This window comes from Coregonus clupeaformis, chromosome 2 (genome assembly GCF_020615455.1).
Source record: "Coregonus clupeaformis isolate EN_2021a chromosome 2, ASM2061545v1, whole genome shotgun sequence".
Taxonomy (NCBI): domain Eukaryota; kingdom Metazoa; phylum Chordata; class Actinopteri; order Salmoniformes; family Salmonidae; genus Coregonus; species Coregonus clupeaformis.
Window position 1 is genome coordinate 15,255,458 of NC_059193.1, and position 15,982 is coordinate 15,271,439.

The 15,982-nt window shown below is 43.1% G+C and overlaps 1 protein-coding gene across 4 annotated transcripts; it reads right to left on the reverse strand.

The window, feature by feature from the left end:
• Positions 1 to 735: 735 nt before the first annotated feature.
• Positions 736 to 15,924, reverse strand: LOC121530741 (matrin-3-like). Of its 4 annotated transcripts, XM_041835957.2 has the most exons (20): positions 15,872 to 15,924; positions 13,823 to 14,831; positions 13,373 to 13,434; positions 13,099 to 13,137; positions 10,914 to 11,017; positions 10,436 to 10,500; positions 8,516 to 8,632; positions 7,375 to 7,500; positions 6,997 to 7,179; positions 6,694 to 6,833; positions 5,925 to 6,582; positions 4,258 to 4,384; positions 3,942 to 4,084; positions 3,704 to 3,832; positions 3,504 to 3,626; positions 3,259 to 3,389; positions 2,773 to 3,073; positions 2,370 to 2,529; positions 1,238 to 1,353; positions 736 to 1,076 (listed from the first exon to the last, which is right to left on the reverse strand). In XM_041835957.2, the coding sequence occupies exons 2-20, from the start codon at positions 14,612 to 14,614 to the stop codon at positions 1,017 to 1,019; spliced, it is 3,576 nt and encodes a 1,191-aa protein (XP_041691891.2). In that variant the 5' UTR covers positions 14,615 to 14,831; positions 15,872 to 15,924; the 3' UTR covers positions 736 to 1,016. The 4 variants fall into 4 exon arrangements, with proteins under 4 accessions (XP_041691891.2, XP_041691883.2, XP_041691900.2 ...); XM_041835949.2 differs by having other exon boundaries at positions 13,823 to 15,905; XM_041835966.2 differs by having other exon boundaries at positions 10,920 to 11,017; positions 13,823 to 15,899.
• Between the last annotated feature and the right edge of the window lie 58 nt (positions 15,925 to 15,982).

A 15,982-nucleotide genomic window follows, 5' to 3' on the forward strand; every position in this document is an offset into this window, starting at 1 on the left:
CAGGTGAAGAAGCAGGATGTGGAGGTCCTGGTCTTGTTATACGTGGTCTGCGATTGTGAGGCCGGTTGTACTTCCTGCCAAATTCTCTAAATATGGCATTGGAGGCAGCTTATGGTAGAGAAATGAACATTCAATTCTCTGGCAACAGCTCTGGTGGACATTCCTGCAGTCAGCATGCCAAACGCACACTCCCTCTAAAACTTCAGACATCTGTGGCATTGTGTTGTGTGACAAAACGGCACATTTTAGAGTGGCCTTTTATTGTCCCCAGCACAAGGTGCACCTGTGTAATGATCATGCTGTTTAATCAGCTTCTTGATATGCCACACCTGTCAGGTGGATGGATTATCTTGGCAAAGGAGAAATGCTCACTAACAGGGATGTAAACAAATGTATACAACAACATTAGATAAATAAGCTGTTTGTGCGTATGGAAAATTTCTGGGATCTTTTATTTCAGCTCATGAAACATGGGACCAACACGTTACATGTTGCATTTATATTTTTGTTCTGTGTACTTCCAAGCAATGCAATTATCAGACCGTCTGCATGGGAGGCAGTATGAAAATGTACGCACTCACTAACTGTAAATCGCTCTGGATAAGAGCGTCTGCTAAATGACTAAAACGTAAAATGAGTTTATTACTAACTAATTTATTCTATTAGTTAAAATGATCAACCTCCTTTCTTTATAACTGGTTACATTATTTCTTATCACAACAAAAGTCCAGCATCTGAGGGGATGTAGTCCTATGACTTTAATACAAATAAAACATTTAGCAAGATGAGTCGTCAGAAAACATTAAACAAAACCAGGCATACAAAACTCCATACATTCTCCAGAGCCATTCATAGTTGGTTCCTCCTGGTACAGTATATTGGTTAAAAGAAAAAGTGACAGAGCTGTATGGCTAAACATGAAAGCCCAAAAAAATTCTGGAACATCCACTCTAGCGTTACAAACTAACTCTATCCACGCATAAACAATTGATTAACAGCTCAACACTTGTAATATCCTACACAGTCTTCATCCCTGTGGTACTTTGAGCTTTGGCCTTCTCTTTTTCCAGATGTTTCTGAAAATAAAACAGGGACAGCAGTTACGTTTCAGAGCATATCGTTTTTCTTATGCTGAAAACTGTTTTTGATACCAAGTGAGAGACGTATTGGTGTGTTTTAAATGACTGCTCAGATATATTGGCATATCTGCTAATTGACTCAAATAATGTATGTTTACCTTGAGTTTTTGGTAGTGAGATTGACTGCTGCAATGAACCTTCTTGGCTGTCTCCTCGTTGGAATAGAACAGGAAACAGACCCTACAGTAGTACCCCATCTTCACATATTCAACACCTGCAATCAGACAACAGAGTCACTATGATGTATGAAATATACATTATATAACCTACATGGCCAAATGTATGTGGACACCCGCTCGTCGAACATCTCATTTCAAAATCATGGGCATTAATATAAAGTTGCCCCCCCCCCTTTGCTGCTATAACAGCCTCCACTCTTCTGGGAAGGCTTTGCACTAGATGTTGGAACATCGCTGAGGGGAGTTGCTTCCATTCAGCCACAAGAGCATTAGTGAGGTCGGGCACTGATGTTGGGCGATTAGGCCTGGCTCGCAGTCGGCGTTCCAATTCATCCCAAAGGTGTTCGATGGGGTTGAGGTCAGGGCTCTGTGCAGGCCAGTCAAGTTCTACCACACTGATCTCAACAAACAATTTCCGTATGGACCTCGCTTTGTGCACAGAAAGGGCCTTCCCCAAACTGTTGCAACAAAGTTGGAAGCACAGCATCATCTAGAATGTAATTGTATGCTGTAATGTTAAGATCTCCCTTCACTGAACTAAGGGGCCTAGCCCAAACCATGAAAAGCAGCCCCAGACCATTATTCCTCCTCCACCAAACTTTACAGCTGGCACTATGCATTGGGGCAGGTAGTGTTCTCCTGGCATCTGCTAAACCCAGATTCGTCCGTCGCACTGCCAGATGGTGAAGCGTGATTCAGCACTCCAGAGAACGCTATGACGGTGCCACGTTGAAAGTCACTGAGCTCTTTAGTACGGGCCATTCTACTGCCAATGTTTGTCTATGGAGACTGCATGGCTGTGTGCTCGATTTTATACACCTGTCAGCAACGGATGTGGCTGAAATAGCCGAATCCACTAATTTGAAGGGGTGTCCACATATTTTTGGCCATGTAGTGTATATATTTATAATGTTTGTTCATGTGTTGGACAAGACAAGAGTTGCCTCACGGAAAAAATTAAGTTATTCTATATGTTATTAAAGAAGGTTTTAGTAAACGCATAGAAAACCCCTTTTCCCTCTAAACAGAATTAATGTGAGCATGTCCTTACCCACTGGGTTGTTAGGCTCATAAGGCCCCAGAGGAACAGGGCAGGTTGATGAAAGCTTCCCCTCAGCCTGGGATGGTGTGCCAGCAGGCTCTCCGTTCTCCTCGACGCTCCTCACACTCACTATGGAAATGGGCGTCTCGTTGTCCTCCATTTTGATGTTCTACAGCGTGGAGCAATAGAGTCAGTCCCTTAAGTTACTACCTTTTGGTTGACAAACTAAAACTGCCTAGGGTTACGTCCAAAATGGTGTCCTAATCCCCCATTAGATCATCCTGGACATTGAGGGATTGCTGAGGGTGACAGCGCACTACTTTTGGCCAAAGCCCCATAGGACTGTGACCAAAGGTAGCGTGCTATAGGGAACAGGTGCCATTCCAGAACAACCTAAGCCAGATAAACTTACCATGTCAGTGTCCATCTCCTGTCCAGCCGAGTTCTCAGAGGGTTGACCATGTTCCCCATGGACCTCCTCCTCCTCCTTCCTGACCTCACTCTGCTCAGTGGACGTCTCCACCATCTTCTCCTCGTCTTCCTTCTCAGGCTCGTCTGCCGTCTCCTCTCTGGACTTCTTGACTGGAGGTTCTTCATCCTGCTTGGCTGAGCTTTTGGCTGCCGAGCTCCTGTGGGAGCTCGTTTCGCCCTCCGATCGCTCCCTCTTCGACGGCCTCTTCTTCTCCTCAGAGTCAGAGGATGGTGGTCGGTGTCTAGTGTGGGAAAGAGCATTCCATTTCAGTTGAACTTTAGTGTCTCGGGAGAGCAATTTAGTTGAAGCACATTACATATTTTAACATTACATACAAAGAGCAGCATCTTAGTAGTGAGAAAAAGAACAAGTTGAATTGTACAACGCTCACAGAAAATACACCAACTGTTGTTTAATTTGACTCACCCATATTTCAGCTGTTTGTACTTCCTGCTCACGTACACCGTAAGTCGCTTGCCTTCGAATTTAGGGGGCGTGTCCTTGTAGGTCTCAGCCATTCTCTCAGCGTCCTCTCCACGTTCCATCTCAATGAAACACTAGAAATGAAATAATTAAAAACAAACATCTGATTTCTATTGTATCCCACTCATTCACCCATGAAGCATTTTAAGAAGCCCTGTGGCAGAAGAGAGAACAAAAGATTTCATTACCTCATTGCGAGATCTGTTCAGGAAATAGCGTCTGATTTTGCCGAACGGTTCAGCGATTTTCAGGAGGGAGGCATCAGAGGATTTGAAGTGAGGAATCTGTCCCACGTATACCACTCTCCCACTCTGCAAGAACAGGAAACATTACAAACAACTTCTACTGTAGAAGGCTGGCGAACTGAATCTTCAGGTATGGAGCTCACCTGAATGGTAGCGTATGTCTGTGAATGGTAGATTTTCACAGACTTCCCACACACAGTGGGAGTTACATTCCCACTGTAGAAATTGACCATTGCTTTCGCCTCTTCTTCCGAAGTGAGCTGCAGAAAGGCCTAGGTTCACCAACAAAGAAAAGATACACAATGGTTAGGCGTTGACTTCCATCATACTGTTTTTGCTTCACTGTCAAATTAAATCAATCAACCAACCAACCAACTTTACCTCAGGTCTCACGTCAAGCACCAGGTGCTGAACTACTGTCCCGAAGGGTTTGGCCAGGGCCAAGATCTCGTTCAGAAAACCATAGGCTCGTTTAAATCCCACAACATTGACCACTCTCAATCCCCCAGTTTTCTTAGAGCTTCCTGCAGAGAAAGTGAGTGAGAGCGAGAGAAAGAGAATTACACAACTCTTCACTTTTCCAACAACAGTTGCTGTAGCTTATTCCAATGGTTTTCCAATTCCACAGACACTGTCATCAATCATCCTAAATTAAATGATCATACATCATGCTAGAGGTAAAGTTAATGTTGTTTACCTGAAGATGAGTATTTTTCTTTGGAAGAGGAGTCCTGTCTCTCCAAGTCCTCGTCCTCTGCCAGCTCATCCAGAGTCACAAAGTCATCCATGTTCTCTGGGAAATCCTGCTCCATACTGCCCTCCTCCTGAAGGAAAGACACAACAACATGTATGTCAACATATTCAACATATACACTACCAGTCAAAAGTTTGGACACCTACTCATTCCAGGGTTTTTCTTTACTATTTATTTTTCTTCTACATTGTAGAATAATAGTGAAGACACAAACTATGAAATAACACATATGGAATCATGTAGTAACTAAAGTGTTAAACAAATCTAAATATATTTTATATTTGAGATTCTTCAAAGTAGCCACCCTTTGCCTTGATGACAGCTTTGCACACTCTTGGCATTCTCTCAACCAGCTTCACCTGGAATGCTTTTCCAACAGTCTTGAAGGAGTTCCCACATATGCTGTGCACTTGTTGGCTGCTTTTCCTTCACTCTGCGGTCCAACTCATCCCAAACCAGCAAAGCACCCCCACACCATCACACCTCCTCCTCCATGCGTCACGGTGGGAACTACACATGCGGAGATCATCCGTTCACCTACACTGCGTCTCACAAAGACACAGCGATTGGAACCTAAACTCTCAAATTTGGACTCCAGACCAAAGAACAGATTTCCACCGGTCTAATGTCCATTGCTCGTGTTTCTTGGCCCAAGCAAGTCTCTTCTTCTTATTGGCGTCCTTTAGTAGTGGTTTCTTTCCAGCAATTAGACGATGAAGGCCTGATTCACGCAGTCTCCTCTGAACAGTTGATGTTGAGATGTGTCTGTTACTTGAACTCTGAAGCACTTATTTGGGCTGCAAATTCTGAGGCTGGTAACTAATGAACTTATCCTCTGCAGCAGAGGTAACTCTGGGTCTTCCTTTCCTGTGGAGGTCCTCATGAGAGCCAGTTTCATCATAGCGCTTGATGGTTTTTGAGACAGCACTTGAAAACACTTTCAAAGTTATTCACATTTTCCAGATTGACTGACCTTCATGTCTTAAAGTAATGATGGACTGTCGTTTGATTATTTGAGCTGTTCTTGCCATAATACGGACTTGGTCTTTTACCAAATAGGGCTATCTTCTGTATACCCCCTCCCCCGGCCTTATCACAACACAACTGATTGGCTCAAACGCATTAACAAGGAAAGAAATTCCACAAATTAACTTTTAAGAAGGCACACCTGTTAATTGAAAACGCATTCCAGGTGACTACCTCATGAAGCTGGTTGAGAGAATGCCAACAGTGGGCAAAGCTGTCATCAAGGCAAAGGGTGGCTACATTGAAGAATCTCAAATATATTTTGATTTGTTTAACACTTTTTTGGTTCCTACTTGATTCCATGTGTTATTTCATAGTTTTGATGTCTTCACTATTATTCTCAAATGTAAAAAAAATAGTTAAAATAAAGAAAAACCCTGGAATGAGTAGGTGTGTCCAAACTTTTTACTGGTACTGTATGTCAACATATTAGTTACATATTCTAAATACATTTGTACAATACGAACAACAACAACAAAAAGGCAGATAGGTCACTGTGCTCTACAGAACTTTGTCTCAAACTGAACAAAAATACATGAGCAGTATAAGCAAGATAAATCTAATATTTTCTGTTGTTGACCTACCTGATCTGCAGGTAGCTGTTCCTCGTGCATCTCCGAGCTCTCTGCTGGCTCTGCCGACGGCATGTCATCCTTGTCCTCGGTCTCTGGCTCATCTGTAGCGGCTTCAGTTTCCATCTGTTCACTCTCAGGCTCTCCCTCCGCTTTCTCCTCCGGACCAGGCACAGTCCCCTGCTCCACTTCTGCCCCCTCAGCCTTCTCTGTGACATCACTACTGCTCAGAACATCTGCAGTGCTCGGAACGTCGTCTGAGTCCGGAGCTGGTTCCTTCTCCTCCTGGGATTCCAGACTGGTTTTGGCAGCAGTCTCTGGGTCTTCCGTCGCGGCTTCAGCCTTGTCCGCTGACGGCCCATCATCACCTGAACCCTGGTCTCCCTCTCCTTTGTACTCCTCAGCTTCATCTCCCTCCATCACACCAGCCACCTCGTCACCTGACCCCACTCCCTCTCTCCCTGACCCCTCTCCCTCTCTCCCGGATCCCTCTCCCTCTCTCCCTGCACCGCAGTCCTCTCCTTTTGGTGGTTCCTTCTTGTCCTCTTTGGCTTTGCTGCTAGAGGAAGATTTGGTGCTCTTGGAGGAGGAAGCTTTGTCTTTGGGCCCAGTACTACTGCTGCTTCTCCTCCTCTTGTCATCCATCAGATTGCTTGAGCGATTATTCACACTGTTACAGACGGACAACAATCCACAATCAGTCCATATACCTCTGTGAAAAAAGGCCAACTAAGTCCTCTACTATGATAATGAAGCACTGAATCACTCTGGGAACTCTTACTTTAAGGTCTTGTACTTGGTACAGATGTTTAAGCGGACACCCTTCCCATGGATGGTCAGTGGATTCAGAGTGTAGTACTTCACCAACATCTCGGCATCCTCTGCAGACCCCAGCTGAACAAAAGCCTTGGAAGACGAACGCTAATGATACATTTTAAGCATTCATGACACATCCAGAAATTAAAAAAAGACTGACAATATAAATACTATAATATAAAATAATATATGCCATTTAACAGACACTTTTATCCATCCATGAGTATGTTTTTTTTTTATACAAACAGAGAATAATAAAGACTTTTACCTCTTTGGTTAGAAACAAGTGTTTCTCCACGACGCCGAAGCGCCGCGCGATGGTGAGCAGTTCCTGCTTCTTCTCGTTCTCATGCGGCAAGTTGGAAAAGAAGACCACCTGTGACTGGTTCGCTGCCTCTGGATCTTTGCCTTGTTTCGCCTCGCGGTTCACCCTCTCAGTTCTGCTGTCTTTCTGTGTTCAGAAAGAGGAAAATATGACGTGTACTCGTCTGCATGCACGATCGCTGCTTGTACTGAATAACTGTTAAAATGGACAGAAAAGTTAGAAATGCAGCTGAGTGATTTTGAAGTATTTCATCTATACAGCAGATAAGATACAGGGGGTAAAACTAATGAAAATAGATGAATAAGGACATTCCAATATTACCTGAATCACCATGAGTTCCTTGGACAGATAAATGGTGATTTGTTTCCCATTTAACACCGCTGGGTTCTTCTGGTAGTGGTTGACCACATCCCTAGCTTCCTTATGGGTCTCCATTTCTAAAAAGGCCTGGGGAGTAGATCAATGCACCATGAGCCCCGTGGTACACGACCAGTCAGCATGTGCTCATATACAACAATGTCAACTGTTTTCTTCTGTTAAAATATGGGGTAAGAAGAGCAAGTCAAGTGTAAAAAAAAACAAAAAAAAAACATACATCTTCACTGACAGTTACCCGGTTATTCAAAGTAGAGTTTGCATTGTGATACGTTTATTTCCATTGGACTGTAATACGTTACTCTGTTATCGCAAATTCAAAGCAGAATTGATTTATACATTGTAATGAGAGGAAAGTGTTGTGAAACACAAAAGGGGCAGTTTCCTGGACACTCCATGAAGAATCTTTATAGTCAAGTACTAGGGGCGTAATTTATCAAAAGTGTGTACGCACAAAAAAAAAGACTTAAACCTTGCCTGCGCCAAGTTTGGTATTTATCCGTTTTGAACTTGGAGGGGAAAGGGTGCAAATTTCCACGCACTTCTCAAACCATGCATACGCACAACTTGTGTTGCAAGCCAATATTGTTCTTTTTGGGGGAAATTGAGGTGTTTGAGGCACGGGAATTCTAATAATGGTAGGCTAATAAAAACATTAAAACCGTAGGCCTAATGATGACACGGACGCATTTGCCGTTGGTAAGGAGATTGCATAGCAGAATCATAATAAGTGTAGTTTAAAAGTCACTGCAAAAAAAATGTGATCAAATTTTCCATTGCGCTTTAGAAACTGTCACGGCCCAGTTCCAGCATTTCCAAATCATACAGCAAATGAGGGCGTTTTTGTTACCATAAAAAGGTGAACGGAGGCTGTTTTCCAGGTGGAGTGTAACACTTGTTCACGAGCACAGAGATACAGTATGGTTCTGATTTTATCAATGAAAAAAAAAATGCGTATATGTTGCGTGGCGACAGTTTGATAAATCTCAATAATTTGTTACGCTAGGCAAATCCTAGAATATCCACGTACGCCAGCATTGAGTGATAAATGAGGCCTCTGGCAAGCCGGAACAGTGGTGTGCTCTACCTTGTTCTTGAGGACCAGGTGTTCACACAGAGTTCCAAAGGGTTCCGCTAGGGCGAACAGGGCTTTGTTAGACTGAGGAGGCCTGTCATACTTGGCCACCACTACTTTGCTTCTGATCTGGAGGAGGAGGAGAACAAGTTCAGACAGTTACAAAATAAACACGTTGAGTCCATCACTTTCACTCCAAAAAAGGCACACCAGTAAAATACATGTGTTTTTGAAGAGGAGTTACTTGGTCACTGCATCACAGTAAAGAGATCGTATTTTATCAAGATATACAGTGGGGAAAAAAAGTATTTAGTCAGCCACCAATTGTGCAAGTTCTCCCACTTAAAAAGATGAGAGAGGCCTGTAATTTTCATCATAGGTACACATCAACTATGACAGACAAATTAAGAAAAAAAATTCCAGAAAATCACACTGTAGGATTTTTAATGAATTTATTTGCAGATTATGGTGGAAAATAAGTATTTGGTCACCTACAAACAAGCAAGATTTCTGGCTCTCACAGACCTGTAACTTCTTCTTTAAGAGGCTCCTCTGTCCTCCACTCGTTACCTGTATTAATAGCACCTGTTTGAACTTGTTATCAGTATAAAAGACACCTGTCCACAACCTCAAACAGTCACACTCCAAACTCCACTATGGCCAAGACCAAAGAGCTGTCAAAGGACACCAGAAACAAAATTGTAGACCTGCACCAGGCTGGGAAGACTGAATCTGCAATAGGTGAGCAGCTTGGTTTGAAGAAATAAACTGTGGGAGCAATTATTAGGAAATGGAAGACATACAAGTCCACTGATAATCTCCCTTGATCTGGGGCTCCACGCAAGATCTCACCCCGTGGGGTCAAAATGATCACAAGAACGGTGAGCAAAAATCCCAGAACCACACAGGGGGACCTAGTGAATGACCTGCAGAGAGCTGGGACCAAAGTAACAAAGCCTACCATCAGTAACACACTACGCCGCCAGGGACTCAAATCCTGCAGTTCCAGACGTGTCCCCCTGCTTAAGCCAGTACATGTCCAGGCCCGTCTGAAGTTTGCTAGAGTGCATTTGGATGATCCAGAAGAGGATTGGGAGAATGTCATATGGTCAGATGAAACCAAAATAGAACTTTTTGGTAAAAACTCAACTCGTCGTGTTTGGAGGACAAAGAATGCTGAGTTGCATCCAAAGAACACCATACCTACTGTGAAGCATGGGGGTGGAAACATCATGCTTTGGGGCTGTTTTTCTGCAAAGGGACCAGGACGACTGATCCGTGTAAAGGAAAGAATGATTGGGGCCATGTATCGTGAGATTTTGAGTGAAAACCTCCTTCCATCAGCAAGGGCATTGAAGATGAAACGTGGCTGGGTCTTTCAGCATGACAATGATCCCAAACACACTGCCCGGGCAACGAAGGAGTGGCTTCGTAAGAAGCATTTCAAGGTCCTGGAGTGGCCTAGCCAGTCTCCAGATCTCAACCCCATAGTAAATCTTTGGAGGGAGTTGAAAGTCGGTGTTGCCCAGCGACAGCCCCAAAACATCACTGCTCTAGAGGAGATCTGCATGGAGGAATGGGCCAAAATAGTGTGTGAAAACCTTGTGAAGACTTACAGAAAACGTTTGACCTGTGTCATTGCCAACAAAGGGTATATAACAAAGTATTGAGAAACTTTTGTTATTGACCAAATACTTATTTTCCACCATAATTTGCAAATAAAATCATAAAAAATCCTACAATGTGATTTTCTGGAATTGTTTTTCTCATTTTGTCTGTCATAGTTGACGTGTACCTATGATGAAAATTAAAGGCCTCTCTCATCTTTTTAAGTGGGAGAACTTGCACAATTGGTGGCTGACTAAATACTTTTTTTCCCCACTGTATATATTACTTTATCAAGATAATATCATGACAAATAAAACACATTACCGGCTTAGGTGGCATAGAATGTTGATGTGCCTTGCCTGGTCCAACATTAGATCCAGCACCACCACCTAAAATACATGATAATAACACATGGGTTTTATATACGGCTTTTCAAGGACCCACAGTCACTTCAATTACAACATGGCAGTGGCCAGCCAAACAAAAAAACAAACATGGATTACTGTCTTACTTTGTTCATGGACTGATTACAGGGTCAGGAAGCCATTATGTCATTTGGGTGAACTAGGCCTATCCCTTTAAATGACAATGATAATGATTACATAGTAATGAATACAAAATAATAAATCAGTAAGTGACAGCAATAAGCATACGTTGGGTGAGTCCGAAAAGGCACCCTAATTCCCTATATAGTGCACTACTTTTGACCAGAGCCCTATCAGACCCTGATCAAAAGTAGTGCACTATATAGGGAATAGGATTCCATTTCAGACACAGACGTACATTTTTCACACAGACACACCATTACCCCAGCCGGAGCTCATGCGCCCTCCTCCTCCAGCCATTGGGACTGGTCCCAGGAGACTGGCTGATTGGTTGTTCGTCTCCAGTAGATGAGACCCACCGCTGAAAGGGACAAACATGAGATTCACTCTACTATTACACAAGACTGATTCAGTCACGTATTTAAAGTGCAACTTCACTTCCTGATTTGGCCTCGTTTTAGATTTGTTTAATTAAGAAATGCTAGCGTCCATGACTTAATTCAAACACGATTTGGTTTCGGGGTGTGGTATGGTGTGGGTGTCTCGTATGCGTGTTCGCAGGTGAGAAGAGTTAAACAAATTATTTAGACAATTAACTTTAGCCGGCTGGTGTGCGACCGTGGTCAATCTGGTTTGACTTTGGATAGCCTATCCCCGGGGCTAGATAGGGACTGTCAATAAATTACACAATGTAAATGAGACAATATTTTCATACCTTTTAGTTCTCATTAAATGCTTTCAATATTTGTATATGAATTTCTACAATTTATAGTTGGTTTGAGGTTTTTAAGTCACTGAAATTTGGAGCTACTGGAATTTCAACATATCGTCCCATGTACATGGTGTAATTTACCGATGGTCCCTAACTAGCCCCATAGGGATATCCAAAGTCAACCCAAATTTACCACAGGGATTACGATCGGGTCACGTGCAGCTGCACTCTGAATTGATGATTACTAGTGTGCTGCCCGCTGTGGGTAGGATTAAAACAAAGCCAACCTTAATTTATGTTGTGATGCAGTCACGACCACAAGTCTCACAAAACTCTGCTTTGGACAAGACTGACTTTATTACCAAAATTACTGTATTTACACTTTGTAGTCAATTCTGACAGTAGAATAAATGTTTCACACTCATATCAATGCCACATAGGCTGTTTTCTAAACGAGAAGCTGGTTTTTAGGGGTAGTTGCTCTTTAAAGTCAAAACACCGGAAAGTATATTGTTAACTAAAAAAGCTGCAAAATCTGGACCCCTACAAATAAGCTGGGCTAGACAATCTGGACCCTTTCTTTCTAAAATTAGCCGCCGAAATTGTCGCAACCCCTATTACCAGCCCGTTCAACCTCTCGTTCGTATCGTCTGAGATCCCCAGAGATTGGAAAGCTGCCGCGGTCATCCCGCTCTTCAAAGGGGGTGACACTAGATCCAAACTGTTACAGACCCATATCCATCCTGCCCTGTCTTTCGAAAGTATTTGAAAGCCAAGTTAAACAGATCACCGACCATTTTGAATCCCACCGTACCTTCTCAGCTAAGCCTCCTTCACTCATGCTGCCAAAAATGCCCTCGTAAAACTGACTATCCTACCGATCCTTGACTTAGGCGATGTCATTTACAAAATAGCCTCCAACACTCTACTCAGCAAATTGGATGTAGTCTATCACAGTGCCATCCGTTTTGTCACCAAAACCCCATATAATACCCACCACTGTGACCTGTACGCTCTTGTTGGCACCCACCCGTAGTATGCGCTCCAGCAGGTATATCTCACTGGTCATCCCCAAAGCCAACACCTCCTTTGGCCGCCATTCCTTTCAGTTCTCTGCTGCCAATGACTGGAACGAACTGCAAAAATCTCTGAAGCTGGAGACACTTATCTCCCTCACTATCTTTAAGCATCAGTTGTCAGAGCAGCTTACCGATCACTGCACCTGTACACAGCCCATCTGTAATTAGCCCACCCAACTACCTCATCCCCATATTGTTATTTATTTTGCTCATTTGCACCCCAGTATCTCTATTTGCACATCTTCTTCTGCACATCAATCACTCCAGTGTTAATACTAAATTGTAATTATTTTGCACTATGGCCTATTTATTGCCTTACCTCCATAACTTACTACATTTGCACACACTGTATATAGATTTTCTATTGTGTTACTGACTGTACGTTTTGTTTACCCCATATGTAACTCTGTGTCGTTGTTGTTTTTATCGCACTGCTTTGCTTTATCTTGGCCAGTTGTAAATGAGAACTTGTTCTCAACTGGCTTAAACCTGGTTAAATAAAGGTTAAATAAAAAATACAAATAAATAGTGTTCGTATGTTCTTTATCAACTCTTGGGACTAATATTTGCAAACATGTTATAACAACCGGCGAGTGTGAGAAAGAGAGAGCAAGAGTGTGTGTGTTTGTGTGGAGAGGAAGAGACACATACCTCCTGCTTGTGGCCATGTGTGGATCCCATTCTGGGTACCTAAAGATCATGGGAGAACATTGGTCAAAAAATTATTGATGGTTCACACACAATTTTATTTTAAGACAGAACTCCAAAAGTTGCTTTATTTTTTCCCCATGCTTTTTCCAGTAGGCAGTGTAAAAGTTCTACACAGATGTTTCAGTGTGTATCTGAACATTAGTTCTAACAACCTCGTTGCTAAAAGGCCTTTACATAAATAACACAGAATGTTTGAAGAGGAAGAGGAACTTACATCTGCAGGAGGAGCCTCTGGTTTTCTGCATGACGTAATCCATCAGTGTGCTGGTTCCACTCCTGCAGACCAAGACAAACACTGGATGAGTGACTGATTTACTGCATACCTACACTGTATACATTAATTGGCTCCCACACCAATTAGAAAGCAAAGGGTGATTAAACTATGGCTCTTCAAATGTAGAAAGAAGCTGAATAAGTGGGTATATGATGCAAATATAAACAGACTTTTGTTGAACCATTACTTAGTGTACTGTATATTGGCTTTCCAGTCACTTGATAATCAAAAGCTATAAAATATTTGATTATAAATTCAAAAGTGGTCTTTGAATTGAAAAAGTGTCCGTGAGTGCATGAGAGTGGCAATCAAACTGAGATCAGAGTAGACGGTGTGTGGATGGATGAAACAGACAGGTAAAGTGGAAAATGAATTGGAGTTACTACTCACCATGGTGGAATGCACGTCAAAATCACAAAGAGAGCACACATGGGGAAACATGTGAGGTATGACTCCCAAGAAGTCCTGCACTTTGCCTTGGGACGGGGATCCCATTCTCCTGGTCATAAAGACACTGTCTGCCGCTGAGGGGGGACCCATGCCCATACCGCTGTAGCGATCATGGGAAAGATCTGAATACCACCCTGGATCTCTTCCACCACTGCCGTGGCCATAGTCGAGTTCATACCTTCCAGCTGGAGTGTCTTGGATGGAACCGTAGCCCAAGTCTCCTTGCTGAGCGCGGGCCGAAGCCTGCCCCATGGAACCACCCTGTCTTCCAACACGCATATCGTCCCAGTCGTCTCTGCTGGCTCTGTATGAGGGCTCAGGGGAGAGCCCTGACAGGTCTCCTCTAGAGTTGCCTGCCATGCGTCTGTCAGAATCCACCTTCCGGTTCTTAAGTTGCATTATAAGGTGAGGCAAGGTCTCCACACTAATGTTGTCTTCTGGGATCTGTGCCAGCACGTCTAGGTCAGCGGGCGACAGGCCCAAGCTGGCAAACAGCTTCATGGAGTTGCCAATGTGGCTGCCACCACGACGGGACAGCTGCGGGTCACGGTCGCCCTCACCACCACCCATACCTGAGGACATGCTGTGCAACTGTCTGGAGGTTGAGCCATGATGGACGCTGTCTGAACGCTGTTCATTCATGCTGAAGTTGAGGGTCTCAGCAGCAGCCAGGAGCCCGCGTCCCACAGCAAAGCCTTTCTGAGAGCTATCAGATGGAATCTTCTGGGACATGGCAATCCTCAAAATGGCTGACGTGCTCTAAACTAACTCAACGTGAGACTACACAGCACAAGAACAGAATAAGGAAGCAGTTAAGGGAGGGACAATTTAAAAGTCTTTGATCGAAGAGAAGATTCAGTCAATTCAAAATGAGACGACGCCGTGGCAACAAGTCAACGTGGATGAAGAAAAGGAAAGCTCTCCTCTTCATCTGATGGAATATGTATTTCTGCAGAAACATAATGGTGAAAGTGTAGGGTATAAGTTCTTGTCTGCCGCCCTCCTCCACAGTTAGCATGGGGATATGGAGGTGCAAACAACACGGTCTGCAGCCAGGTTCAGTTAGCCTACAATGTACAGATAGCAAGTGTGGAGAGAATGGCCCAATTCAAATAGTAGTCAATTGAACTGTGTTCAGAATCAGAATGTTAGGTTTATTTGAAAGAAACAGGAAGAATCATTTATAAAATGCATTGAAGAGAGACAACTCACAGAAAAGGAGGAAAATGTACAGTAAAGATTCAGACGTGAATTGACCTCATACGAAAGTAGAGGAAGATATACAGTATCATGAACTGTATGTCATAGCCAGAAGAGAAGATAGATCAAACATGGGTTAATCTTCATAGAGCAAGGACAACGCTCACAATTTACCAATTGACCAACAATTGGCCTAACTGTAGTTTGGACACAATTTGACATGAATTGAAAAGAGCTCAAATGTGTAGTTACAAGGTTACAATGAGCAGTGATGTTTGTGATTAAAAGGGGAATTTGGATCCAGTCTCTGGATCAGAAGACTATTAGACCCAGATATAGCAAAGACAAGAGTATAGCGAATGTATCGCAACATTAGCTATTCATCTTAAAAACAAATGGCTAGCTAACACGAGATGCAGCTAACCGCAAGAGCTGTTTTTTCCTTTTGCCTGTGCTGCATTTGCACTCAATATGTGAATATTTGCTGAATCCTGTGCGTTTTAGATATAACAACTTTTAGTTTGAAGATGATAGTAGCTAACTAAATGTTAACATGCAACAGCAGAATAACAGATATTTGATGTGAAAGGCAAGGCCTCTGGCCTAGCTAGCTTGCGAAGCTAATTTGATGGCCACGAGCTGCACGTTTTCATCACGAGATGTACATTACGCTACAAAAAAATAGGAGTCCAATATAAACAATATATATTCGTCATTTGTAACGTTAGTTATTTTACAGTCAAAACGAAGATTTACCGAGGTTATGGAAATCAGGTTTATCGTCCTTACCTGCACAGGAGAAGCTCACGCGGCGGTTAAGCTATAAAGCTAGTGGCAAGGAGCATGCGCATTGGTCACGTGGAAGGGTCAAAGGATTTGTCCAATCGCTGACGCGCAACA

Coding starts and splice junctions, on each gene's coding strand:
- LOC121530741 (XM_041835957.2), bottom strand. CDS start 14,614: ATGTCCCAGAAGATTCCATCTGATAGCTCTCAGAAAGGCTTTGCTGTG. Junction 13,435..13,822: donor TTGACGTGCATTCCACCATG/GTGAGTAGTAAC, acceptor CTTGGTCTGCAG/GAGTGGAACCAGCACACTGA. Junction 11,018..13,098: donor CACATGGCCACAAGCAGGAG/GTATGTGTCTCT, acceptor TGTCCCTTTCAG/CGGTGGGTCTCATCTACTGG.